This window comes from Pteropus alecto, unplaced genomic scaffold (genome assembly GCF_000325575.1).
Source record: "Pteropus alecto unplaced genomic scaffold, ASM32557v1 scaffold86, whole genome shotgun sequence".
In the NCBI taxonomy this organism is placed as follows: Eukaryota; Metazoa; Chordata; class Mammalia; order Chiroptera; family Pteropodidae; genus Pteropus; species Pteropus alecto.
In genome coordinates this window covers 9,652,987-9,680,182 of record NW_006442109.1, presented here as the reverse complement: position 1 = coordinate 9,680,182, position 27,196 = coordinate 9,652,987, and the positions used below count along the sequence as shown (strand labels likewise).

Sequence of the window (27,196 nt, the reverse complement as noted above, 5' to 3'; positions counted from 1 at the left end):
TAGTTCCCCTGGGCAGTGTGCATATCTGAGGGGACGGGACTGGGAAAGAAGGTACACTACCTTCTTTGCAGGTGCAGGAGCCATCTATTGGGGAGCAGGTGCCACCATTGTTACAGCTACAGACAGATGAGCAGTTGGGGCCATAGGTGCCTGCCGCACAGGGAACTGCACAGACTTCTCCCTGCAAAAAGAGAAGGTAAATTTTTGACCAAGGTTGCCCCATGCTAGGTGGCTGTGGTAGGCAGAATAATGACCTCCACCTTCCCTCTACCCAAGATGTTCCTGGAACCTATGAATATGCTACCCTACACGGCAAAAGGGACTATGCAGAAATGATTAAGGACCTTGAGATGGAGAATCTTGGATTATCCAGGTGGACCCAATCTAATCATATGAATCCTTAAAAGAACCAAAAAAGTAGCCTTGAGAAGTCCTCTACCTGCCTGCCTTGACTTTGAAGATGGAGGTGTTGACCACAAGTCAAGGAATGCAGCAGCATCTAGAAGCTCGGACTGACCCTCATTTTACAGCCATCAAAAAAAGGGGGACCTCGATCTTACAACTTTAGTAACTGAATTCTGCCAAATGAGCAGGAAACTGATTCTCCCCTAAACCCTCCAGAAAGGAATACTTTGACTATATTCTACAGAGAAACCCAAGGTTATGCGACCTTGACGAAGGGAGGCTCCTCTCCAGCCCTTTTCTCCTCCTGTCTCACCTGCACTGGCTGTGTCAGTGAGGAGAGACTGAGAAGTGCAGAGTCCTGCACCAGAAGGTTCCACGGCTCCCACTCTTTCTTCTGCCAGTCCCTGGCAGGCCCTGACCAGCTGGAGTCTGCCAGTGCTCCCATACTCAGACAATGCTAATTTCTCCAGACTATAAATAGCCCATAAGAATATATTTAAGCTCTGCAGGCCTTGGCCCAGGTGCAAATTACATGCACAGTTTATGATTTTCTCTGCATGAGTTTACATTGAGAGCGTTTTCTGTCCTGGTGCCTTCATTCATGTCCCTAATCCCGGTCCTCCCAGGAGGCCTCAAGGGGCCTGTATGCCCAGCTGTGAGTCTGCCGGTGGGGCTCAAAGAGGACACTCCACCCTGGCCCTGCTCTAGGGGGCAAGATGCAGAGCACTCAGCTTGAAATACCTACTCCCCAGAATGCTGCATCTGGGTCCCATAGTCTCCTACCGCAGCCCATGCAGGGACATGGACAGTCACCTTGGTCTTACAGCAGCCTGGGAGACCACCAGGCTTAAGAGGACTTTCTGCTTCCCAGAGAAGGAAAGAGAGACTCAGAAAGGGCAGTGGCTTATCTAGGGCCCCATGGTGTATTAGTGAGGGTGAAGGAGAAAGAACCAGACCTTCCTTCCAGAGTCAGAGCAGAGCCCAGTGGTTAGAGAACGGGCCCTGGTGCCAACCTACTGTGTGACTTTGTACAATTTACTGAATTACTCAGGGATTTGGTTACTCCATCTGTGGAATGGGAATAATAACATCCCTACTTGATAGGATTATTAGGAGGATTAAATTAGTTATCATATGTGAAGTAGACAGAGGAATGCCTGGCAAGTAGAAAGCACTATAAAAGCTATTATTACTGCAAAGAAATAGTGTATTCTTAGGAAAAGAATATACAAACCCTTCAAGGTTTTAGAAGAAGGCATCTCTGAAGAACAGATCCATCTCTTAAAGAACAAAGGGGCAGGCACAGGAGAGGTGACTCACCTTTCTGCCACTTCCTCCAGTCTGGCTCCCTGACTCCCCTCATCATAGATGAACAGGCTGGAACCACCACTCACCAAGGACATGGTCTTGGGGGATGGAATGACTACTCACTGAGGGGCTACTATGTGCCAGGAGCTGTTCCGAACAGCTTCCTATTTGTTAGCTCCTAATGGAAAAAAAGTAAAGTCCAAATGGGGAAGCGGGCAGTTTCCAAAGTGCATAGTTCTGTCCTGAAGGAATGTGAGCCCAGTACAGCTAACTACGAGCATGTCCCCTCCTCCGCCTAACTGTCCTGATCCCGACCTGGTTCAAACTCTTCAACAAGCATAGGGACTAACAGTTAAACTTTCTGTCAGATTCCCTACCTTCTGGCCTCCGATCTGAGAGTCAGGGTGTGCAGTTGATTGGCCATCTCTGGTGACTGACATGCAGAGCAAGCCAGTAATAGCCTAACTTCTTGCCTCAGAGCGGCCCCTGGCCAAGGTCTGATGATACTCAGGGTGACCTGGTGCCAACCCTCCCAAAACACAGAATATTTTCTCACCCACATATCTTCCTGGTTTGGGACACCACTAGCAGGTGTGGCATCTGAGTCTGCAGGGGTCAGTATCTATGCCTGTACATGCTTAGGTAGTCAGCAGACACACCTGTGAAAGGGCTCAGTGTGTTTATCTCTGGGGCTACCTGTTTATCCATCTGTGTGGATGTGGGTATAAATTTGTGACTCCTTCCTGTCCTTCCCTCCTAGCATGTTTCCTCTTCAGCCCCCCAGCCCAAAGCTGGTGGGAATTGGGCATACACACAGCCATTATCATCCTAGCACACTGGGGGTCCTGGTGGGCTCACTTGCCTGTCTTCACCCTGGGTGGATATGGGGATCTGATTTTATTCACATCCAGATTCTCAGGGCTTGGACCCTGCTGGTATATAATGGGCTCTCAATAAATGTTGTTTAATTGAAATGAGATGTTTGCGTGTACATGCTGGCTTCTACTGTGGACAGAACCAGAAGGACTGGGCACTTTCCATATGCTTTCTCTCTCACTCCAGGCAATTCAACAAATGTTTGCTGAGTGAGGGCCAACTCTGAGCCAGCCCTGATCGTGGGTTTCAGGGGCGCACTGGAGCCTGAAACTTGTCTCTATCCTCGGCAACTCCCAGGCAGTGCCCGCATTCATACTCATGCCTGCATGTTTATTTACTGTCTCCCCAGTTAGACTAGAGGCTTCATGAGAACAGGGGTCTTATCTGTTTGGATTGCCTAGTATCTCTAGCTCAGAACCTGCCACAGAGTGGAGGTACTCACTTATGTTGAACAAATGAGTAAGGGGCCCCGGTGGGCTGGGGTCCTGTGGCTCCCATCATACACAGGAAGCTGAATATTGTCTGTTCTAAGGATGGGTCCTATGCTACCACTCTGACTCTAGGCCTCCGTAAGGGAAAGCCGGGCCAGATCCTGGTCTATGGTTCCATTCCACACCCCACCACCTCCTGCCCAAACCCTCCCTGGCCAGGCTGAGGGTCACAAGAAGTACAACCAGAAAATTACCCTGTTGGCCGCTAGCGCATCCACTCAGGAAGACAGGATCTTCTGAGCTGAATAGGATCTTAGAGATGATCAAAGCCATCATCTTCATGAGGAGGAGACTGAAAGTCAGAGTGGGCCCATGCGGCAGAGCTGGGACTTACAGGCTGGTGCTCCTCAGGGGACTGGCTGCAGGGACTGTCTTACCCACCCCCTTATCCCAGCCCAGCACTTGGCCCGGCCCAGCCCTGCATTCATATCTGTCGATCTTTTCACATTCCTGGAAAAAGGACAGGATGAGAGCCCAGGATTGTGAGCTCAGATCAGAGATGAAGCTGGGGAGTTTGCAAATGACATCTCACATGCTTCACATAGCCTAGTACCTCTGCCCACTCCTTCAGCCAGGAGTACCCTATGGCCTTTTACTGAAGCTGTTCTCCAAGCTGTCCATCCAGAATTCCTATACATCTTACTGCTAGAAAACAGTCTTCTCTTCTGACAGACTCATATTCATGCTAGGTAATAGACAGGCGTTGGTTTTCTTATCAGTTACATGTGGCTGTTGAAATCAATCAGTCTCCTCAGCTTTTCATCATTAAGAACCCTTGTTAGCATCCTTCCTCTACAAAGCCCTCTCAATTCAAAAGACACTGCTGTCATTCTGTGGTATTTAAGGCTAGTTACATATTGAACAGGTACAATTTGGCCAGTAACCACCACATGTCATGTGACTCTGGTGGCAGCATCTTGTCCACCAACCATGACCTAGAAATTCCCATGATGTCACCTACAACCAATCAGCTTCTGATCAGTGAACACTAACCTGGGATATCACATAGAGTTAATTTAATTCTAATTAAAAGCAAAAACAAAACAAAACCTCCGTGTTTTAGTCAGCTTTATCACAGGTAATGGAAGGTTGCCTGTAGGCTTTGTGAAATATTCAAAACTGCTCTTGGCTACCTGCTGCAGCCTTTGCATGTGTCTGGCTGGGAACCACTGGCTGAGACATCTCTAAGGGCCCTTCAGCTCTGACTCCCTGAGAATTTTCTTGCCTGTGGTAGGGTTCTTAACTTGAAGGAGTGAGGAACGGTGGGAATGTAGTCCGAGAGGTAGAAGCACTTCTGGACCTCTAAGAATCACACCAGCTGGGTGGCCACCTACTCTGCTAATGCATGGCCTAGAACTGGCCACATGCCCACTCCTAATGATAGAGGGACAACTCATTGTGCCAGAGCTAGAAGGGATAGTGGGAATCGCTTGGTCCATAAGCCTTGTTTTACAGGTGAGGAGACTGAGGCCAAGAGAGGGAAAGCAACTTGCCCAAGAACACACACAGCCTATGCTACTCAGAGGTGGGTTTGGACCTCGAATCTCCTGGCTCCCATTTCAAGCACAGATGCTAAGAGCCCAGACGCGGTGAAACGCTGGGATAGCCTATGCTGCTGTGCTTGAGTCAGCAGCACACTCACGACCTAAGCACACAGCATCCAGAGGACACGGCTTTGATCTAGAGAAAGGGCCACCTGCCAAGGCTCAGATATCTGGCTCTTTCTCAACACTTGGAAGTTGATGTCTGGGTATTTTTATATCCTTATCCTTCCTCATTTCACTTCCATGGCCCACACCCCCCAGCTCAGGAAAGGGAGCTTTCCACCTTCCACAGGGGCCGGTCCCTGAGGTTTCCTCTTCTGCTGGGGGGAACCTGCCAGTCTTACTCAGTGTCTTTATTTTGTGAATGGAGGATGGATGTGAACTCTTCCTCCCATCCAAAGGCCTGTTAATTATAGATGCATTGGCTATTAACATCCTGAACTTGATTTGAAAGAGCTACTGGCAGAATGGAACCCCAGGAGCTTGTCCTGCTAAAGAGATGCAAATCTGCCCCGCTAGCCTTCACCAGCCTCCTTGCACAACATGGCAACACAGGCCCAGACCTCGGTGGGTAATGAGTTATATGTTCTATTAAATTTGTTTCAAACGCTGTTTATTGAATTTTCTCTCCTGCAATATGCTGCTTTGTAGTTTGGCCCTGTTTCGGAAAATTAATCAACAGCTGGGCTTCTTGTGTTGATCATCCATTTTCCTTGCAATGGGCAGGAGGTTAATGAGTATTTTTTGGAGTGAAAGAAGCAGAAATATGGAAAGTGGTTGACCCTCCCTCACACAGAAGTGGGAGGCAATTGTGCAAGCTCGTCTCTGGGTCCCATAAATATGTTCTGTGGGTGGGAGGCAGCGTAAACAGAGTAGAACTAGGTTTTCTAGATCTAAGCCACAGTGGTGGGTGTGCTCCTACCAGTCTGTGGGAACTCAGCAGAGAGGACTCTCGGAAAGGAACTAGGAAAGTTGCCTTGGTCCGTGTGTCCTCTTGTTGGAAGAGTAGGGATGGTTTAGGCAAGAAAGGGCCTGGACCTGGAGTGAGAGTACCTGGGTTTAAGTAAGGCAAAAACACTGGCTCAAGGCGACTTGACCTCATTTGTTCATCCACTTAGTCCAAAAACATTGGTGGAGCATCTACTACGGACCAAGTACCGTGATGGGGCCTGGGTCTCACTAACCATTACACTAGACTAGATGTGGCCTCAGGTCCCTTCCAGCTCCCATATTCTTCAACTTTCCCCCTGCCCTCCCACTTCCAGAGCAGGTTTCCCTGTTATTTGCCCCTTTGTGGCACTTATCACAATTGTAATAAATTTTTAAAAAGTTAGCTCTTATCCACTAGATTTTAAGTTCCATGAGGTTAAAGTCTGGGTCTGTTTTATTCAACCTGTAGCCCTGGCCCTAGCACAGTGATGCACTCACAGTCGGTGCTCAATGCATATGTAATGAATTAATTCAGTCATTTGGGAGATGTTTTTTTAAAGCACTAGTATGTGTCAGACACTGTGCAAGGCCAGGGGATACACATGGAGCAGAACGGATCTTGTCTCTGCCCTCGTGGAGTTTACCATCTAGTGGCTAGAGGTAGGTAGGGCACAAGATGAGTTTGTAGCACAAGAGGGGCACAGGCTAGTTTTCTCCCTACTTCCAGATGTTCTGCAAGCAGCCATTGGTGGCCTCCCTGAGCCGCTGGTTGCTGCTGTTCCCCTCTCTCTCCTCCTACTCCTGGAGTTTCAGGGCTAACAATGCAGGCTGATTTTGGTGTCTAATGTCATGTCAATGCCAGCAGCACACATGTGGAGTGTGCTTTACTGTTTACAAAGCCCCTTGCCGGGCAAGTGTCTGCTCTGCCACAGAGAGTACCAGCAGCATTCCTCCCACCCACTCTTCTCATTCACCCCCAGTCCCAGTTTCAAGGGCTTAGGCAGTGGGACTCCCAGGTGAGGAGCCTCATTTGTGATTTTCCAGGGAGAAAGAGTGACACGTGGCCCACAAGGCAAGGAAAGAACAGCTTGGACCGAATGCCAGCCACAAAGGCCTCTCAATGCAGAGCAAACCTCACTGGACCTAATTAGTGTGTCACTGATAAGGCAGCAACTGACAGTGAATGCATGTTGGGGAAAAGAAATTCTGCATAAGGCATGAGGAGCAGAGGGCCAGAGAGATGAGGAGAGAGGGACAAAGGCCACTTGTCACATCTATCCCTAGCCTTTCCTCTCTATGCAGAGCGGGAAATGCTCAGAGCTCTTGGGGCTGAGTCATTCTGTTTGGCTCCCAGGAGGGATGGGTAGAGAGCTGAAGGTTAGGCCTGGAAGCCCTAGGTCTGTTCAAAATGAATAGGCTGTCAGTGACTCGAGACTGTTGTGTACAGTTGTGCAGGCTGTGCACTGTACAACTCTGGAGGTGCCACTCACATGACAGTTACTATAGTTTGATGTCTGTGTGTTTTTTATCAGTGGTGTGTGACAGCTATGGGGTAAGTTTAGTATCTGCATGTTGGACTTTTGGGTCGATCCTAGCCTTACAGCCCAAGGGTGATTTGATCATGGTGGCTGTGAGTGTGGTGTTCACGGTATGGACATGCTGGGTCCACATTGTGGGGGTTGGATATTTTGTGTGTGTGTACATGTGGGTTGCAGAACTCAGATCCTCTGGAGTAGTAGCTGGGTGTGTGGGCCCAGGACAGTGGCCTGCAGAGCCAGAGTCTGACTATAGAGACAGTGACAATGTCCCAAGTAGGAACCAGATTCTAGAGTACAGAGGGTCCTGCAGAGGCCAATGGGGGTCGTTTACTAAGGTCCAAGCAAAATGTGGCACACTCATGACTTAGGGGATGCTGCTGAACTACCTGTGCATTTATTCCACGAATCTTTACAACCCAACTTTGTGCAGGAGACTTTGTGCCAGGCCTGGGAGTGGGCTGGGGTCAGGAGGGTGGCAGGAAAAAGGGTAGAAACACAGGGATAGATCAGATAGACCTGTCCCCTAGCAACTTTCTGTTTAATACAGAAACAGAAACATCTTTTAGGATAGAAACATCCACAAAGTTCCACTAGAGTGGGTTTGCCAGCATCGGGGCTGAGGAACAGCAGTAAGACAGTACCCTAGAAGTCAGAATGGCCCAGGCAGGAAGGCCTGTGAGTGCCAGGCTCCAAACTTTGCCCTAAAGACAAAGGTGGGTCCCAGAGAGCAGGCAAGAGACTCAGTATTCTGCCTATTTTAAGAAACCCCTTCCTGCAAAGTAGGAGTCTGGGCTATTCCTTTCTGAGAGAGGCTGGGAGAGTCCAGACTTAGGCAAATCCAATTGCATACCGATTGTGGAATCATAAAAAAAAAAAAAAAATACAATCGTAGACTGAATGCAAAGAAAGCTCAGAAGTTGAAACCCGAGGAGCTTTTACCAGGGAAAAAGAAACAAGAGGGTTATGGGAAAGGTCGCCTCTATTGTCTACAGGATCCATCCCTCCCACCCCCCAAATTCTGTAAAATTATCCAAGTCTTAATAAAGCTGGCTTCCTCTGGATTTTTCTGGCTCCTGGAGGTTTCTCAGCCAAGTTCTCATAGAACGCTTCACTATACATAATGTGGGCCTTCAATGTGCTCCCCATTTATGGCCCAAGGCTTCAGGGGGGCAGGTTTGAAGGGAGCTTAGTTCAGATCAGACCTCCCTGTGGGAAGGGACAGGTAGCTTCCGGCCTGGGGCAGAGCCTATCTGGGGCTGTGGGGTCCACAGGGGCAGAAGGAAAAGGGGAGCAAGGCCTCAGAGGGAGATGGGGCAGGAGGGGTTCTTCTGGGCAGCATTTGCCTGGGGAGTGACTCAGCCCTGGGCTTAGTGGGGAGGGAGGAGATGCTCAGAGTTGTGCAACCTTGTAGAGCCTGTTTCTGTGTGTATAAAATGGCAACAGAGAGCTGTGAGAACTCAGGCGATAATGGATATGAGAGCATTTTGCATGGAAGAATTGTGACACAGATGGGGGTTCTGGTGATGACTGGGTGCTCCACCCACACCACCACCTGAGCTACCTGACAGATTGCCCTATAGTTTGAGGTCACTTCCAAACTCAGCTTTTGTGGCTGGAGCACCCCTGCTGCTATGCTTAAGGTTTCATCCTGGTTGGGGGCAGTGAGGATCACTCTGAGTTTGCTCACAGAAGGGGCAGGTCACAGAGAGGTGGCAGAAGGCTGTGTGTCAAGCCCATGAGCTCTGAAACCTGACTACTGGGTTCAGGTCCTGGCTCTGACACTTATGGGACCTTGCGCAACTTATTTTAATTTTTTCAGCTTTACTTGGGTATACTTTGGGCAAGTTACTAACCTCTCTGTGTTTCAGTTTCTACTAGTTCTACTAGTTCTACTATAGTGCCTATCTGCAAAATGGGCACTATAGTAGAACTTTTCTCCAAGGGTAGTGGTGAAGATTAAATAAGTTGATATACATAATATTCTCAGAATAGTGCCTGGCCCGGAGGAAGTGCTATAAATGCTTTAGGCATTTGGATTATTATACAAGGTCCAATAAGAGCCTAGGCCCATTGCAGATGTAAAAAAAATACTTAGATGTATCTGCTCTGTGCCGCTTTCACAGTGCTTGCCTTGTTTCACCCACAAACCATCCTGCAAGGTGTTCCATGTGAGAGGTGAGTTTCAGAAGTGACCTTCCCTAAGTCACCCAGTTGGTGAGTGGCAGGGCTGAGATTCATGACTCGAAGCCCTCCCATAGCTCTCCCCATTCTGCCAAGCAGCATCTCCTGAAGAACCATGGAGGGTGATGGGGACCAGTATCCACTGAGCACCTACTGCTTGCTGTATTCTCAGACTGAATGTCACCATCTCCCTACTATGGAGGTCAAATGCAGCACCATTTTGTCACGCCCCTGCTCAAGACTGCAACAGCTCCTCTTTGCCCGCTGAATTCAGCACGAACCCCACACTGGCATGTGGGGCCCAGCTCGCTCCACCTCCACTATTTTCCTTGACTTTCCCCATACCCCAGCTAATCTGGGCCGTCTGGGCCTGAAGGCTGGGGAGCCCCTGCTCGGCTTCCCTGTGCCTGTCTCAAAGAATTAAGACTCTTCTTCAGAACTTTTAGGACAGGCAAGAACAATTATTCAGTAGGGCTTTTGGAGAGAACTCTTGAGATTTGTTGTTGTTGTTTTTGTTTTACCCCCATTGATAGTTTTCTTATCGGCCCCACCTTGAAATAATTTATTCATGACCTTTTCTGCTGGTCTAAATCAAGATGAGACAAAGAACCACAGTGATGATAAATGACTTCCCTCCTGGGGTCTATAATTACTCCTGCAGATGGGATTATTGGTGCTAATGACTAAGTGGGGAGATGGCTGGGAGGGGTTGTGATGGGTGAGGTCTTGGAGCTTGAGGGCAGGGGTAGTGGGAGGGGACTGGGTTCTTTGTTCTAGACCTGTGGCTTGGTGGGGGGACAGTCTGCGGGCCCTGGGCCCACTGCTTCCCCGCAAGCCTCTGGGTGCACGCACCCTGGCACTTCTTCCAGTCCTTCCCCATGGCTTGTTTCAGCTCAGCTTGTTTCAGCATCAGCCCCAGGATACAAAGAGCAGGATTTATATCCCCATTTTGCAGAAGATAAAGTTAAGGCACAGAGAAGTGAAGTGACTTGGGCAAAATCGAACAGCGAGTAGGCAGCGGGGCCAGAGTTTAAGCTCAGGTCTGACTTCCAGCTGGTCCTTGCCTTAGCACTGACCTCCCCTTCTCAACCAGCTGTCCTGGCCTTGGAGCCATGAACCCTGGGTTCTAGGCCCAGCTTGATCGTTTTAGACAAGACGTATAACCACTTTGAACTTTAGTTTCCTCATCTATGAAATATAGCTAACAGTACTCACCTTGCTTTCCTCACAAGAGAGCTGTGAGGACAGACAAGCTCAAGTGTGCGATGGCTGGACCCCGAAGTAAGGAGGGAGACTGAACGTCCCAGCTTACCTCCTCTCCAAGACAAAGGTCAGGAAGCCACTAGGCTCCAGCTGGAAAATGAGGTTGGTGGGGTCTTCCCTTTCCTAGAAAAAGGCCTGAAAGAGTCTCAAAGCTGGTCATTTGCTACTTATCCACAGCCTTCTCTTCTCTAGGCATTCTGGTTTGAGGCTAAAAGTGCAGGCTCTGGGTTCAGAGAGCTATAGGCTCAGCTGCTGGTGGCTGCTTATCAACTAGGAAGATTACTTCACCTCTCTGAGCCTCAGTTTCCTCATCGGCAAAGTGGCGATCCTAATGGCCCCCACATAGTGAGTTGCGAAGATTAAGTAAACAAAGTACGAAGAGCGGAGTGCCTGGCCTAGGGCCCACCCAAGTTACTCAGTGCTCCACGAATGGGCCATCATCACACTAACGTAGTTGTCCACTTCCTTCAGACCTTTCAGGAAAGCTCCTCTGACTCCTGGCCCTACCCTCCGTGTCCGCGGGGTGGCCAGAACCGGGAACCAGCAGGGACAGAAACCTCGTCAACGTCAGACTTGGACAAAAAGAAAACTGGGGATGTTTAGTATAGATGCCCCAGACCTGCGCCAACAGCGGCTGCTGCGGCACAGAGAGAGCTGCAGGCACCAGGCCTGAGACAAAAGCCCCAGCTCCGGGCCCCAGTAATGAGGGCACTGATAAGGACATGAGATGTACGGCAAGGAGAGGGTGGTATGACATGGGAACTTTTATTTTTTAAACTGGAAGAGTCAGCAGTTTCCCCTAACAAAGCCACAAACCGTGGGGTCCCAGAGGGGGAAGGCTGGACTCAGCCTTAGTGACATAAAGCCAATTTTCCCTACTTTGCTCTGTGGATTAATTGCCAACATGATTTAACTCCTTAGAGACCCCACCCCTATCCCTCTCTGCCCTGGGAAAAAACAGTAGGTGTCTGCTCTGGGGACAGCAAACTCATGAGATGGAGGCAAAGGTTTGGAAAGAGCATCAGGCTAGGAGTTATGTCACCTGCTTTCCATCCCAGTTCTGCTAATGACTTACTATGTAACCTAATATAAGTCAGTTTCCCTCTCTGGACCTTGATTTCCTCCTTTGTAAAATGAGAGGATGCATGCGGGAAGGGCTGAGCACCGAAGCATTATCAACCATTATTTTTAGATGGGAAACAAGGGCTCAGAGAGGCTAAGCATGTTGCCTAAGGTCACACTGCTACTGAGAAACAGACTTGGGATTTCAATCCAGGCCTATCTGACCCCAAAGTCCATACCCTTTGCCTCCAGTGTGTCATCTCTACGCAACTACATGCGGAACCTTGACAATTGTTTATCGAGCATTCACTATATGCCAGGCTTTGCTCTAAACATTGTACATATTTTATCTAATTTGATCCTAAAAATAACAGTATCCCATAGTACCATTATTTGCTCTGCTTTATAGATGAAAAAACTAAGACTTGAGAAGCTCAAGTAACTGGGCCATGGCCACCCAGCAAGCGACAGCAGAGCTGGGATTTGAGTACTGGAGCCTGTGAATGTGTGTATATTTTTGGATCATTTCTGCTACTTTGCACCACCTGGGCTCCTCTGCTTACATGAGTGTGGCAGCTAGAGGGTGAATTCCTCAACCCCAGTGCAGCATCCAGGAAAACCTTTTACTATAATAATTAGGAAGCTAGTGGAGCAGGGGATAAGAAGCTGGCTTTCTACTCTTAGGGCTAATCATCTGCAGATCTGTTTGATGAACAAAACAACTAGAACAGGAAATGTGCACACATTATATACATGTCACCTGGCTGTAATTTTCAGTCTACAGTCTCTTCTGGCCCTGCCGCTGTCCTCACTCTCTAGAGTTCCAGCTTAGGAGCCACACAAGAGGCGGACATGCACTCTGCCAGCTTGAGGAGGTGGGGGTGGCTGGGGGAGGGTGACGTCTTTAAAGGGCATCACAAACCTTAGAGGAAAATTCAATCACTGCTCCACTGATCTGGATTTTTATAACTCTCAGCCCCTCCCACCTTCCCTAGCTAGAGCAACTGAGGTTTGCATATGACCTACAGACAGCACAGAGAAAGGGGAGAAAAATGTGGAAACGAGTTTATTCATTTGGGTGATGGAGTGCCCGCTCCCCTCGCCAGCATGCAGGGTTCAATAACAGCAGACAGGGCTTCAAAAAATTGCAGCATAAATAGATGAGCCCTTTAAGGTAATAGAAATTCTGTCATCCAAGGGAGAAATATAGGCCCCGAATCTCATGGGAGGGGACACTAGGCCCTTCTCTCCTGCCTCCCATGCTCCTCGTCCCCATTATAGCTGGAGCTGAAAGGGAACATCTGTGCTGAGCAATGACCAGCGGGTCCCTTATCTCCCAGCCACATGGACTTCATGTGGGGAGGAGGCACCCGGGAGGGGGTCTGGGAAAGCAAGTCTTAGCAGCTCTGGCAGTGACCTCACAGGCTATTCACTCCAGGTGCCAAGGTGGCAGCAATTAGTCCTAGAGCAGCACAGGAGGCTTCATCAGGCGGGCTGCCTGGGTGAGGCCTAATTAAGGAAAGATGGTCAGTGGAGGATGCCATAAGGCTGAGAAACTGGCCTTCTCTCCCGTGTGACGAGAAAGTCTATTCTCGGCTCTGTGACTGCCTTTGGGGACCCAAGAGCTCCCAGCCAGGGGGAAGTTTCAACTAACTCTGCTCTCTTCCTCTCACCCTCATTTCTACCTGCATCCTCAGACAGAGCACTCAGGCCAGGGCCAGTCAGCTTCTTCAGGTGGACGACCCCTTGGGGTAAATAACAACAATAGCAGTGGCAGCATCAACAACAATAATGATAACAATAGCTAACACTTGCTGAAAGATTATCAATATGCCGGGTATTCTAAGTACTTTATATGTACCAATTAATTTAATCAGCTCAATAATCTGATGGATTTATTATTATTCCCCTTTCACTTATGAGAAAACAGAGGCACAGAGAGATAAAGCATCTTGCCCAAGACCACAAAGCTTACAGGCAACAAAGCTGGCATTTGAAGGCAGGCATCTGGCTCCAGAATCTCTGTGTAACCACTATAAGGTATTGCATAAGGTAGAAACTCACACCGTTTACCCAAAGAACCTGGATATGATGTTGGAGGACAGCTGTTCCATTCCCACTGCAGCTGCCTGTTTTTCTGAAATGCAGAGAAACTAATGGGTAGATTCAGGCACCAGCCCTGCTGGCAAAGCCCACTGAGAAATATGATGAATTTTTTTCCTATAAAGGTCAGTTCTGGAAACTTATGCTTTAAAGACATTACTCTTCCCAAGAATTTCATTCATTTCAAAAAGAGTATATTGAGCAAGATGTTCACATGGTAGGCATGGAGTGGGGCAGTAGCAGGTGCAGGGTTGGAGGGAGACAGACTCTGAGGATGAACCATGTTCTGTGGGAAAAGAGGAGATGAAGGAAGGGGTTAATCCTGAAGAGAAGGGTATTCAGGGAAGACTTCATGGTAGAGGTGGCCTTTGATTTTAGCCTGAAAGGCAGAGGAGGATTTTTGTAGACTGAGATGAGGACAGATGGGTGGGCAATCTAGGAAGAGAAGAAAGCTTGAGAAAAGGCACAAGTCAAAGCCCCAAAGCAGACACTGCGTTTGGGGAAAAGTGAGTTATGTGTGGCTACGGCATAGATTTGTGGAAGGAGATGAAGTTAAGGCAGGTTACAAAGGACTGGGATTTGTGCTTTATTCGGTGGATAATGAGAAGCTGTGGACGGGGGTGATGTGACCCTAATCTCCAAGTGGATGGGCAGCTCTACTTAGTGCCCTTGCCACAGTTCAGCTACTCCCCTGGCCGCAGTGAGTGGAGAGAAAGGCCCTCACTTTCTGGATTATTCCTCACATGGACACTCACAGGACTCTGCTGGCCTGAGCCCTCTGTAATATGATTCTAACCCTTCCCTCGTCACCTTTGTTCACCCTGGTGTTGTGACTGGGTGAGGGTCCTGTGTTCCAAGAGCAAGGACTTGTGGGGCTGTCTAAGGTGCTAAAACAATTTCACTCCCAATTTTAAGCACTTCCATTTGAATGACTGGCTCCCACACCATTGTTTCTTTGGGGTAGATGATGTCATTCTTTTTCTACAAATGAGAAATAGAAGCCTCAAAAGTTGGCTCAATCAGAGCTAGGAACTTAGTTTCTTGCCTTCCAGCCCAGGGCTGTTTTCCACCACTGGCAGCACCAACGTAATTCAGTAATGCATGTCCCAAGTGATTCTCCTGCTGCTGCCACACTAATACGTAAAATGCCCAGAGTCTCTTCCCACTTTCATCTCTATATCTATTTCCTTAAATATTGACAGGTGTGTCCCCCCACAGTGCCTCCTGAGATTGACCATTCAGCGTGCTTGGGTAGACCTGCCTGGAATAACAGCTGTGCATGTTCAAGCCTCTGCTCCTGGGTGTAGCTCATCCTGACACTTTCCTGGAAGAAGGTGCTGAGCAATGTTCCCCCACAGCTCTCATAGTTCGCCAATAATTACTACCATTTTTACTGGGTATCTATTGTGTTCTATGCTCCGAGCTGTAAGATTTCCATATGAAGTGTCTCATTCTCAGGGCCAGGTCTCCTCTCAACAGATGACAAAATTCAGGCTTAGGCAGGACAAGTTACTTGCCAGTAGGCAGGGTGGGGATTTAAGGACCGAATTTGAACTCAGATTTGTGTGGTTCTACAGTGACCTGTCAATCAAAGCCTGTCATCTAACATATAGAGTTCAGTGGCTATCACCACTACTGGCTTTGTGATCCCAAGCAAGTCAGAAGTTTGAACTTCATCCTCATTTGCAAATTGAGGATGGTAGAAGTGTAGCTCCATAGGGCTCTTGTGAGGAATAGAAATGAAACATGTAGCAGAGACTCAATAACTGTTTGCCGCTAATGTGAATATGATTATTATTGAGCATAAGTTCCTTGATGGATGGATGGGTGTCTGATTAGACTCTCCATATACCCGACTGGGAAGGCAGGAAGGAAGAAGAAAGAATGTGAGGGCCAGCATATCCAGGGTGCCAGGCAGGACTTGCTTTTGCCCTACATTCTCGTGGTCTCAGGGAGTGGGGACCACCTGGCTAGAGCAGGCACATCACTAGGCTCCCAGGGGTGGTTCTGCAATACTTTATTAGCACTCTTTACATTTATGTAGAGCCTGAGACCATTCTCAGCCCTCAGAGACTCTGCATTCATAAAGCTATCACAACATTCTCTTTAAAAAGCCAGAGCTCTGGTAGGAGGGTATAGCTGAGGATGTGGCCTCATATCCATTACCACGTTGGCTACTCACATCCAAGAGCAGGCAAGACTAATATGACTCCCATCTCACAGATGAGAAAACTGAGGCCTAGCAAGGTGATGTGACATGTCTAAGGTTACTAAGCCTAGGGTCAGAGTCTCCAAACATTCAGAAAAAGGCTCTTTTAATTAGTCTCTAATTAATTGCCCATCCTAAAAAATTTTTCAAAGAAAAAGGCAGGTACATAAATTCACAAACCAACCAATAAATAAAAGCATTGCTAATTATTATTGACCATGGGACATATGGGGGTGAGTGTTAGCCAAGTCTGTTCTGCTGATTGCCCCAAACCCCTACCCTCACCAGAACTGGCTAATTGCAGTCCCATTCATTCAGAAGATGGGATGAGGGCAGCAGTAATAATTTCCCCCTTGGAGCCTGGTGCATGTAAGAATGCGTCTCGCTGGATGAGAACAACTGGCTCTTCTGTAATCACCTCCAGTGGCTCCTGCTCAGCACCCGACAGGGCCCAGAAGAGCCTTTCCAGGTTTAATGAGGCTGGGCAGGAGATGGATGAGAATTCACATGGTCTCACCAGGGCAGCTTGGCACACAATCTATCTTAGCTCCAATCCCCAGGCAGGAGGGACTCCACAGCTAGATGATTTCTATAAGTGCCCAGTCCTCCAAAGTTCAAGGGCAGGAAGTCATTTGCATCTCAGAGGGGAGGGAGAGAGGCAGTGGTCTGGTTTCCAGACTGTTAGAGCTCTGGCCTGGGGGCAGTGGGTACACAGACACCAGCCTCCCTAGAACCTCCCAGGGTCCTGATTTCCCCTTCTGAGGAGCAGTGACTAGGCCAGAAGCTAGAGGTAAAGAATGGAAAACAGGGAGGTGGGACTCCCAGTAGGCTCATAGACAGTATATATAATCAGACTATAATAACCTCAGTGAAACCCCTCTGCAAACACACACACATACACCTCCTTGCTCCTACCTTCCCTCATTTCCTCCAGAAGGGTGTGTTTCCTGACTTGGTCTATGGAGTCTGCATAGTAGACCATTTATAAATCAGTTGGTTCATCTCCCCCTACAAAGTCATCATTTATAGATAAAGGAACTGGGACTGTGAGAGGGGAAGCCATGTGCCCAAAGCCATAGGACCACCCTAGTAGCCAAACTGGGGCTGGGGTCAGAATGCCCCACTGGCACTCTGGTGTGGTCAGTTCACTTCAGCTTCAGTCACCTGATCACTTGGTTACATGAGATTCTAACCCCAAATAGCTCTTCTCTCCTACCCAAACCCCAAACCTAGGGCACTCCATTTTAACATGGAAATTTTTTATGGACAAAACGCATATCAATAGAGGTAAACTAGAGAGGAAACCTACAGGAATAACAAACTTTTCTCTTTTGGAGATGCCACTGGAGTTCATTTTCACCCAGTTTTTCTGCATTGAAGAGAAGGAAGAGGGAGCTGAACAGGGTTTGTTCTAAAGGCTAGAGGAAATCTGCCCATAAGACACCATCACCTGGCAAACCCACACTCCCATATTGTGACAAAGGCTTCCTTATAGATCCGTAGATCTCCACCTTGGCAGCACATTGGCCTCAACTAGACCAAATACACCTGAATCTCTGGGAGAGGAGCCCCGCATCAGTGTCTGTGAAGCTCCCAGGTGATTCCACTGGGCAGCCCAAGTTGAGCACCATCCTTTCCTATGCATGTGAGGCCACTGACCAACAGCACTGGAGTCACCTGGGAGCATTTTAGAAAAGCAGACTCTCAGAACCATGCCCAGATCTACTGGATCAGAACCTGCTCTTTGACAAGGCCCACCAATGATTCCAAAGCTCACTAAAGCCTGAGAAGCACTGAGGCATCTGACAGCAACTTTGCAAGGCAGGTGTTCCATTCCACAGGTGAAAAAACTGATCCTGAGTGAAGCTAATTCACTGGTCCAAGGTCACACAGTTGGTGAGTAGGGCAGCCAGGATGTGACACTGATTTGGTTCCAAAAAACACACTTTCTACTGCATAAACCACTTCCTACAGCACAATAAAAAAACATATCAGGGAGACCCCTGAGTGTTTAAGTCCTGAGACCCACTGGGCACAACCTACCTTTGAAAAAGATCTCACTTCCAATGTCAAGTTCCCTAGAATCAAACCTCAAATACCAGCATAATTCGTGAGGAAATACAAATAGTAAACACATGGGGGAAAGGTTCACTTTCTCTAGTAATCAGAGAAATGCAAATCAAAGCAACATTGAGGAGCCATTTTCTACCTATATAATTAGCAAAAATTAAAAAAAAGAATGTTAGCAAAGTTGTTCTGAAATAGGTACATTTATTTATACACAGCTGGTGGTGGTATAGATTTATATAACCCTTGCGGAAAGTAAAATGGCAACATCCATCAAGAGCCATAAATAATTATGCCCACTGACCCTAGGAATTCACCCTAAGGAAATCATTCTATATGAGGGAAAAAAGCTGTTTGTAGGAAGATGCTCATTGCAACATTTGGTGGGAATACTGGAAAAAACTCAATATTCAGCCGTAAGGGAATGGCTGAGTAAACTGGGGGTACATCAGCTCCCGTAGTGTCATTCAGTCATATAAAATGATAATTAAGAAGCCCAAGCAGTAAATGTGGGTGAAAGAAAGCAAAATGCAAAACTGCCCGTGTGCACTGTGGTTATTATGATGCAAAAATACAGGTGCTCCTCCACTTAAGATAAACCTGTCATAAGTTGAAAATACTGTGAGTCAAAAATGCATTTAATACACCGAACCTACCAAACATCATAGCTTAGAACCTGGCCTACCTTAAATGTGTTAAATGTTAGCCTGCAGCTGGGCAAAGTCATCTCACTGCTCTGCCCAGCATCAAGAATATTATACTGTATAACGCTAGTCTAGGAAAAGATCAAAATTCAAAATTTAAAGTACAGTTTCTACATAAGGAAATGGACAGGAAGGAGATGGGCACAAAGACAACTTGTGCTTCAGGGTGAGAGAACAATGAAAAGATCCCCTCTTTCTATTATTTTTACAATTACAAACCCCAACAGAATTGGTCCTTTGAGAACAGCCTTTGGGGATCTCTGGTTATGGGCTCTGTCTCTGAGGGGAACATGGAAACACTCCCATTCTTCCTCCCTGGACACAAGACTACACTCCCTGATTCTGCCTGGAGGTAGAAGGAGCTGGCCCCTCCTGTCCTGTGTGGGGTGGGAGGCACAGGAGCCACAGGAGAGCCCTTCCATCTTACCATGAAGCCTGGGGCACAAGTGCAGCTCCCAGAGATGCTGTGACAGTCAGCACCATTCTGACAGGTGCAAGGCAGCTGGCAGCCATCGCCATAGTAGCCAGCAGGGCAGGACTCATTGCAGTGGTGGCCAGACCAGCCTGGCTGGCAGGTGCAAGCTCCAGTTACTGGGTGGCAGCTGAAGAGATGAGAGAAGAATGAGAGGACAGTCTGGTCAGGGATGCGGTGTGTCTGGTCTGCCCAGGGTAGCAGAATCAAAGGGCCTGTGAGGCTAAATTGGTTAATGTCTCATTTGTCAGATGATCCCAAGGGTCCGTGGTCTCATTGGCCCAAAGAAACAAAGATTCATGGTGGTTATATAATTTGCCTATAGCAAGGAAGTGGCAAAATCAGGATTAGGATGTAGGTATCTGGACTCCAAAACAAGTGTTCTTTGTAACATAAATATGAAGAGACCAAAGCAGAAGGCAGCCTCTTCAGTCCCTTCCCTTATGTACTATGGGTCCAGAGCTTCACCCATTCTGCACTTGAGGCAGATGCCAGGTGTGGGGGCAGGAGTGTGGCCGTGAAACTCAGTGGCATATTGCAGGTACTCAGTGAACATTTGCTGAGTTAAAATGAGACTTTGGCAGATGGGGCCTCCCTTCTCTGGCAAAGTCTGCATTTGCCAGGGCTCTTTAAAAATGGGGGAAATTGTTGCCATTCCCTTTCTGTCTAGTTCAGAAAAAGGACCACTTGGCTGGAGGCAGGGTCTGTCTGTCATGACCTCTAGAAAGTGAGGCAAACTTTGGCTGGTAGAAGTCTGATCCAACAGCTAATACCCATTTGCAATCAGAAGGGATGTGGAGTATGGTGACTGCTTCTCAGAGCTTCTCTAGGTGTGTAATTGACTGATGGCTCAGCTGCTGTGTCTGAAATTCATCACTACATTTGCTGAGAGGCCACGCTTCCCCTGGGCTGCTCCCAGTTAGAGCACAGCAGGGATATTGAGGTCTGCACACTCTTGAGACCTGAGACTCCTCTGATGGTCGACTTTGGCTTAAAGACTTCCCACCTTACCACACTTTCTTAGAACTGAGCTGTAGTCTAAGACTTTCCACCCAGACTTCCTTCCTTCTCTCCTTCACATGGGTCAGACCTGCATTGCAGTCTGATGCTCTCTTAGCCTCCCCAGTCCCCTTCCCATCTCCCCTCACAGCTATCTCCCTAGTAAATCTCTTCTTCTTGGTGTCTGCTTCTGGGAAGACCCAGATCACACTCCAGAGAAGATGCTGGATGGTAGAGATAAGCCTCTTAGATTTCCTGTGTCACTTGCCTCCCTGTACCTGAGTCCAGCTGAAGGGATATGGTCTAATATTCTTTTTATGATGTAGTGTTCCCGCCAGAGTGAGGACCTGTAATGAGAGGTTCCATTGATGGGAAGGGCAGAAGTGTGCATGCTCTGGGCTGGCAGGAGGAGCCCAGGTACAAGTCATAGTTCTGCTAAATTCCATGAGGGCATGGACTTTATCTCCCTGGGTCATTAGTGGATCTCCAGTGCCTGGCTCATATTCATGGCCCAATTAAATATTTGAGAATGGATAATACTTTTACTACAAGTAATTCTTTTGTGTCTGCTGGCTTGTTTATCATCTGTCTCTCTCACCAGGTGACAGACAGCTCCATGGGAGAGGGCCTCTGTCTATTTCACCTCTGTATTATACCCCAGGACCCAACAGGGTCCCTGGCTCACGGAAGATGCTCAGTACATATTTGGTGAATGAAATAACGAACTAATTGTGTGAAGCCCAGCCAAACTATTTCTCTTCTTGGAGCCCTGGTTTTCTCACGGAAAATGAAGGATGGACAGGAGAAGACAGTTCCTGAATAGTTAAGTGCAAGTAGCTAATAATCGTTTTGGAAAATGTTGGATCATTAACTAGTCTCATTAATAATCAAATCAAAATAATTAAACATCACGTTTCCTCTATCGAAACAGTAAAAAGAAATTTTTAAAAAGGAACAATATTTGATGCTGGTAAAGCTTTCTGGAAACCTATTTGGGGATATGTATCAGGAGTCCTAAAAATATTCAGACCCTTTGGTCTTATAATTCCATTTCTAAGAATCTATCCTAAGGAAATAATCATAGTCGTGGGCAAAGATTTATGCACACAGATGTTCCTTAAAGCATTATTTATAACAGTGGAAAATGGAAGCAATTTAAATAATAATGTGACCAGGCTATTAAAGCAGTAGGCACTTTACACATATATTTCAAATCATGAAATAAGCCTGTGAGTTAGGCATTAGTGCCTCTATTTTACAGATGGCAATTGGAAGTTATGTGACTTGCCCAAGGTCACACAGCTAAATCTGTGGCAGCTGGAATTCAAACCCAGGTCTCTCTGCCCATACTCTACTGCCTCATGTCACCTCTAACAGGATACTGGTTAAATAAATTATGACAATTCATATGAAGGAATATTAGAGAAGCATTCAAATGTTTTCCAAACTATTTAACGATATAATCTTAAGCAAAATAAGCAAATTATATACAAAGCCATGATTTAAAATATGAGAAAAGCAATATAGATATATACAGACATGGATGATGAATGAATAAATTACAACAAGCTGGTTTTTGTGCTCTCCTCTGGGTTGAGAAATTATGACTGATGCTGAGTTTTTCTTTAAATTTCTATGTATTCTCTGATGCACTCAAACCAAGCACCTATTTATAAACAGATGTAAAGCAATAAAAATTATAAATATATAAAAAAAAAACTGCATGTAAGGGATGAGTGAAGACTGCCTGACCTTCATGATTCCAGAAAAATCCTTCCCTGAGCTCCATATTGTAAGGAGAAATAGCAACCTGCGTGGGTGCCAAGGAGTGGGAGCCCCCTTTGGTGGCCCTGACCCTCAGCCAGACAGTTGTGGGGCACTCCTCTCTATTCCAACACTCTGAGCAAAGCCCTTAGGCATGGCCTTTCTTAGTTCCAACTCTCTAGGGACCTCCTCTGAGGTTTTGGTTTAGGATTAGAAGGACCTGCTCAATCACAGTTGTGGAGACTGACATGCTTGGACTCAGGAAATGACCTGGCTGGCAGTGTTGCCTGCAGCCATCAGCTCTGCCCAGCCTGGGATATTCTAAAGGGTATCAAGCACACTTCTGCCCTTCCCATCAATGGAACCTCTCATTACAGGTCCTCACTCTGGCGGGAACACTACGTCGTGAAAAGCATACTAGACACACAGTGAACCAGCAAATGCTGCTTTCTAAGCACTCCCACATTTCCCATTTTCCATCACAGTTGCCAGCATTTTGGCTGCTCAGGGGTGTATCTGTGCCAATTTTACTTTTTACTCCGACTCAAAACCAAATTTGAAATCGTGTCTTTCTCTCTCCTTTCATATCCTTAAATTCTATTTTAAAAAATGAGATCTCTATTTTCTTAATTGGATTACTTGTCGAGTATTATAAAAACTCCACAATCTCTGTGCAAAGAAAGTGGGGGATGACCGCTGACTGAATGATTATGACTGGGAAACCGACACTTTCATCACATCTCTCTGCTCCCCTCCACCTGGTGGTGGCAGAGCCATTCCCTTGGGTCACATGGTGGGCAAGTGATTTCTGGTTAGGCCCAGGCAAAAGTCACAAACACTGGTATTCAGGCTGGTTAGGTTTGTTCTGTTTCTTTTTCCTTGCCTTTCTCCCATTTTCCCTAGACATAGATTAATCACAACTTAATGAGAGCTGAAAGCTGAACAATACGGGATTCTTTTCAGGGTGGATTTTTCTGCCTTTTTTTTCCTGGCTGCTCTGAGATTACTATCAATGCTGCATCTGTTGGCTAAATCAAATCTTTCAAAGGTAATACATGATCATGGTTGCTGAAATTTGTCTATGACAATCCAATTGCGGAGGGGATATGAAAGAGGCCCAGCACACAGGCACTCTCTTTTTCAAGGTTATTCTTTAGGAAGGAGGATAGTTTTCTTGTGAGTGCTACAAAGTGTTTATAAAAGGAATGAAGTGTTGAGGAATCTTAGCCACTTCTTCCTTCCTAGGGCACATGAACTTGACCTCTTTGAAGCAGCCTCTCCAGAGGGGCACAGAGCAGAGAGGCTGGGGCTGGATGAGTAGAGTTTTCTTTGGCTGGGGGCTGGAAGTATTTGTCTCCCCAGGAAAGATGCTCAAGGCCTTGCAAGCCGGCTTGGTGGAGCTCTGTAATAAGTTCTCACAATAGAAGTAAGCGGGAGCTGAGGTGAAATGAGGCTAGGTCTCTGGGGTCCCATGCTCCATTCCTTGGGAGTTGGATGGAAGCTTCACTTTCAAAGACCACGAGAGAACTTTTACCCCATTAGGCTGATGAAAAGTGATGGAGAGATTGAGAAACTGAGACACAGGAGAAGCACACATATCAGGACATTTGTTCAGACAGAGGTAGCTCTGAGGCCAGGACTCAGGTGCTCCAGGGCCCACCAGAACCTGCAGCTGAACTACTTTGGGACTGGGAGTTACAGAATTGTCCCTCTGCTTTTCTGGGATCCCAAGAGATGACTCTAAAGTGGGACAAAGGTTCATGGGAACAGAGGAGTGACCTGTGTCTACACAGAATAAGATAACTGTTCTCTTTGTCAGCGAGAACAAAGCCAGGGCAGCATGAGAGAGTTCGGCAAGGCCAGAGGCTCTCAACCCCCGGAGCAATTTTCCCTTCCCCCACCCTTCCCAGGAAACACTTTTGGTCGTCAGAACTTGGAGGCAGAGTATTGCTACCGGCTTCTAGTGGGCAGAAGCCAAGGATACTGCTAAATAACCTAAAATGCACAGGACAGCCCCACAACAAGGAATTACGCAGCCCAAAATGTCAAGGCTGCTGAAGCTGAGAAACCCTGAGTGAGACTGCACACCAACTGTGAATGTTGGGGGCTCAGTCACTGGCCAGGCTACCAAGAGAAAGGAGTGAAATATTTTTTAAAAACAGTAGGGCAGACATCAGCTCAGGGGCTGAACCACCTGCTCTGTGCCCGGCGCTATGCAATGCTAAGGCTGCAGAAATGGATGAGCCAGGGGCTCCTGCCCTCCAGGAGCCTGGGCTGTGTCACAGCTCCCTGCCTGGAGGAAGTCATAAAGACACTGAGGAGCCCAGCCTGGGAGGCTGGCTGCCAGGTACTCTCAGAACGCCCACTACTAAGCAGTGCAGCGATACTGCCTCTCAGTCCCTGAAACATGACATGCATTAAAGACAGTAAAGCAAATAATCATCAATATTGGATGGGCTGAGATTAGCGACAGAGAAGAGGGAGTCCTTCCAGATTAATAATGCATCGAGGACTCCTTCAGAGGAAGGATGAATTATGCAGGCCATGGCTGCTCAGGCACAGGAGGAAAACAATAGCTCTTTAATTTGGGGGTTGGTTAGATGTCTGTGGCAGGGACTCACCCTGCACTAGACCTTAGCAGCAGCCTTCAATGGTGTCCTGGAGAGGGCCCCCACCCACCCCCGGTTTCCCAGCAGGGGGTGGGGATTCTTGGTGCTGTCTCCCAACCATGGGACAGTCTGAGGTAGTTACTTAGCCCCAAAACCAGCCATGTCAGACCCCTATGTTTAGAGCCTTGGAGCTCTCATCCTCCCCTCCAGCCTAGATGTCACCTCCTCCAGGAAGCCTTCCCTGACCAGCACAGCAGTCTCCAGGGACTGAGGACCAAGGACAGATTCCATCTAAGCCATAACAGTCGCTAAGACACCTCTACTTGAAGTGACCAGAGGTTCTTGGGTGATTTGTGGAGAATCAAAAGCTGGAAACGAAGAGAGGCTGAGGCTATGTCCTGGCTGTCCAGAGTCAGGGCTGCTAACAGCAGCAGCACCTACTGCTCGGAGCAGCCAGTCCTCCCCTGAGCTGTCCTGCAGGCCTGAGGGGAGAAGGAAGATTCCCTCCATCCTTCCCACTCAGATAAAAGGCAGCCACCTAAAGGGCTGTGGAAGCATTTGCCTGGGGCCAACAGCTTCATTTATTACTAGAGGGTGAGGCCGGATGATACATGAAGCAGGAAGTGAAGGGAGCTGGGAGAGGTGGCCCAGGCAGCTCTGGCTTCTCTGCTTCCCAGATTCAGGCTCATCTGGAAGCAGGGGTGGGGCGAACTTCAGCCCAAGTGTCCCCAAGCTCCAAAGGACACAGAGTATAGGGAGAGGCTGGCCCTAAGTCAAGGCCCCGGACAAAAGGCCTGTTCTCTGCCCCTCCTGCTCCTCTATCCTAGCCAGGGCCTGCTGGGACAGCTCTCTCCAGGCCTAGGCAAGCCACACTGATTTTTAAGGTCCCTTCTAGTACTGTCCCTCTGTGGCTCCTGCTTCTACCCTGGCAGTCCTGTCTCTGGGCTCCTCGAGGTTGGGGAGGCACTTGGTTAGATGCTGAGCATATGGAGATGAAATGTTCTCCAGGACAATGCCCCTAGAGCCTGAGGCAACCCAAGTCCAGCCATCCCAGCCCCCCTCGAATGTGTGGCCCCACCCAACTCCCATCGGACTCCCCTGAGGGTCACTAGGCTCCCTCTTTGTTCCTGGGTGTGGGGTCTCACGTCAGTCCATTTTCATTGTTAACAGCCAAGGGTGGTAGACAGAGGCAGGTGACGTGGGCCTGGGTCCTGACTGACTGTGTGGCCTGGGTTTTCCCTTCTTTTCACCAAAGTGGTCAGCAAGAGTGATTGCTGAGGTCCCAGCTCTTTCACTGCCCTGGCTGGATGACTGGAGGTGGGGATCTCCGCCCTGAGCAGCCCCTCTCCATCAGTGCCCGCCCCACCCTTGCTCCCAGCTTGTACCTGATGGTGTTGTTGGCATCACAAGGACAGGGCAAGGTGCAGCCTGGGCCATGCAGGCCCTCGGGACATAGCCGCTCCTGGCAGCGTGGGCCTTTGTAGCCAGGTTCACACTCACAGGCACCGGTGGTGGGGGAACACTGGCCCCCGTTGTGGCAGTCACATCGTTGTGAGCACTGGAAGCCGAAGGTCCCGAAGGGGCATTCCTCTTGGCACCTGCGGAACAGCAGAGCAGGGCTGAGGCTGTGCCCTCACCTGCCCTTCTAGATCCATCCAATATGCACCTCCCAGACTTTAGGCCTGGGCCTGGTATGCTGCACCCCCTTGTGGCCCCTTCCCCTGTACCTCTCCTCCTCTAGGAAGTACTCCATGGTTTAGTCACCCCAGTCAGTTCTCCCCCTTATGCCAGGTCCCCTCAGTCTCCCAGCACTGAGTTTGTACTATCATATTTCATTGATTATAGGCCTTATGTGTTTTTTTTTTCATTTTTTGATTGCAGTAAAATAAATGTAACATAAAATTTATAATTTTAACCATTTTAAGTGTACTGTCCAGTGGCATTATGTACATTCACACTGTTGTACAACTATCACCACCATCCAACTCCAGAACCTTTTCACCTTCCCAAACTGAAACTTCTGTATCTATTAAACACTAAACCTTGTTTTTTAAAAAATTATTTTAACATCTGTGAAATCGTATATTTGCTGACGGCATGTCATAGTTTAATTATCAGTGTTTTTCATTCTGAGTATATAAAGAAAATGATGTATCTTACAATTAGCATCTTAGATTTAATGAAATGGGGATAATTTCATTTCTTTTCACTGTCTCTGGTTTTGTGAGTCTTTTGGGCAGATGTATAGTCTCCCTTCGTCATACAAGGAGCCAGGTCTCCTCTGCCAGTGTGGAATTTCGCCCTGAATACAAGAAGCATCCTCTTTCATCAGACTGGAGAATTCCATGTCCTTGGACTGGGGATCCCCTCAAGGCCGGGACTGAGCCTCTCACATCGACTGGGGAGCCCCTCAAAAAGTAGAACTGGGCCCTCTTTGTGTCCTCCCTCTGCTCTGGCCTGGTACGTGGAGTTCCCAGAATAATAATTGACTCACGGCCATCGGTTGTGGATACTCTGAGAGAGGGTGTGACCTCTGCCTGGCTTCCTAGACATGGATGACATTCCTCACCCCAGCCCAGGGCTATTTCCCAGGGGAAGCAATTTCATTGTCACAGCAACTGGATCTTGACAAGTTAAAGGGTAAACCCAGGGGCCTTTGAGGTAAAAGAGG

At 48.0% G+C, this 27,196-nt stretch overlaps 1 protein-coding gene across 1 annotated transcript in view; it reads right to left on the bottom strand.

Annotated features, from left to right (window-relative positions):
- The window catches only part of MEGF11 (multiple EGF like domains 11), a 325,200-nt gene that overhangs the window by 35,244 nt on the left and 262,760 nt on the right, over positions 1-27,196 (bottom strand). Inside the window, exons 9-11 of the mRNA XM_006920242.3 lie at positions 25,911-26,123; positions 19,109-19,283; positions 61-181 (exon numbers count right to left, since the gene is read on the bottom strand). Of these exons, the coding sequence (XP_006920304.1) occupies positions 61-181; positions 19,109-19,283; positions 25,911-26,123 (509 nt within the window). The remainder of the gene's footprint in view (positions 1-60; positions 182-19,108; positions 19,284-25,910; positions 26,124-27,196) is intronic.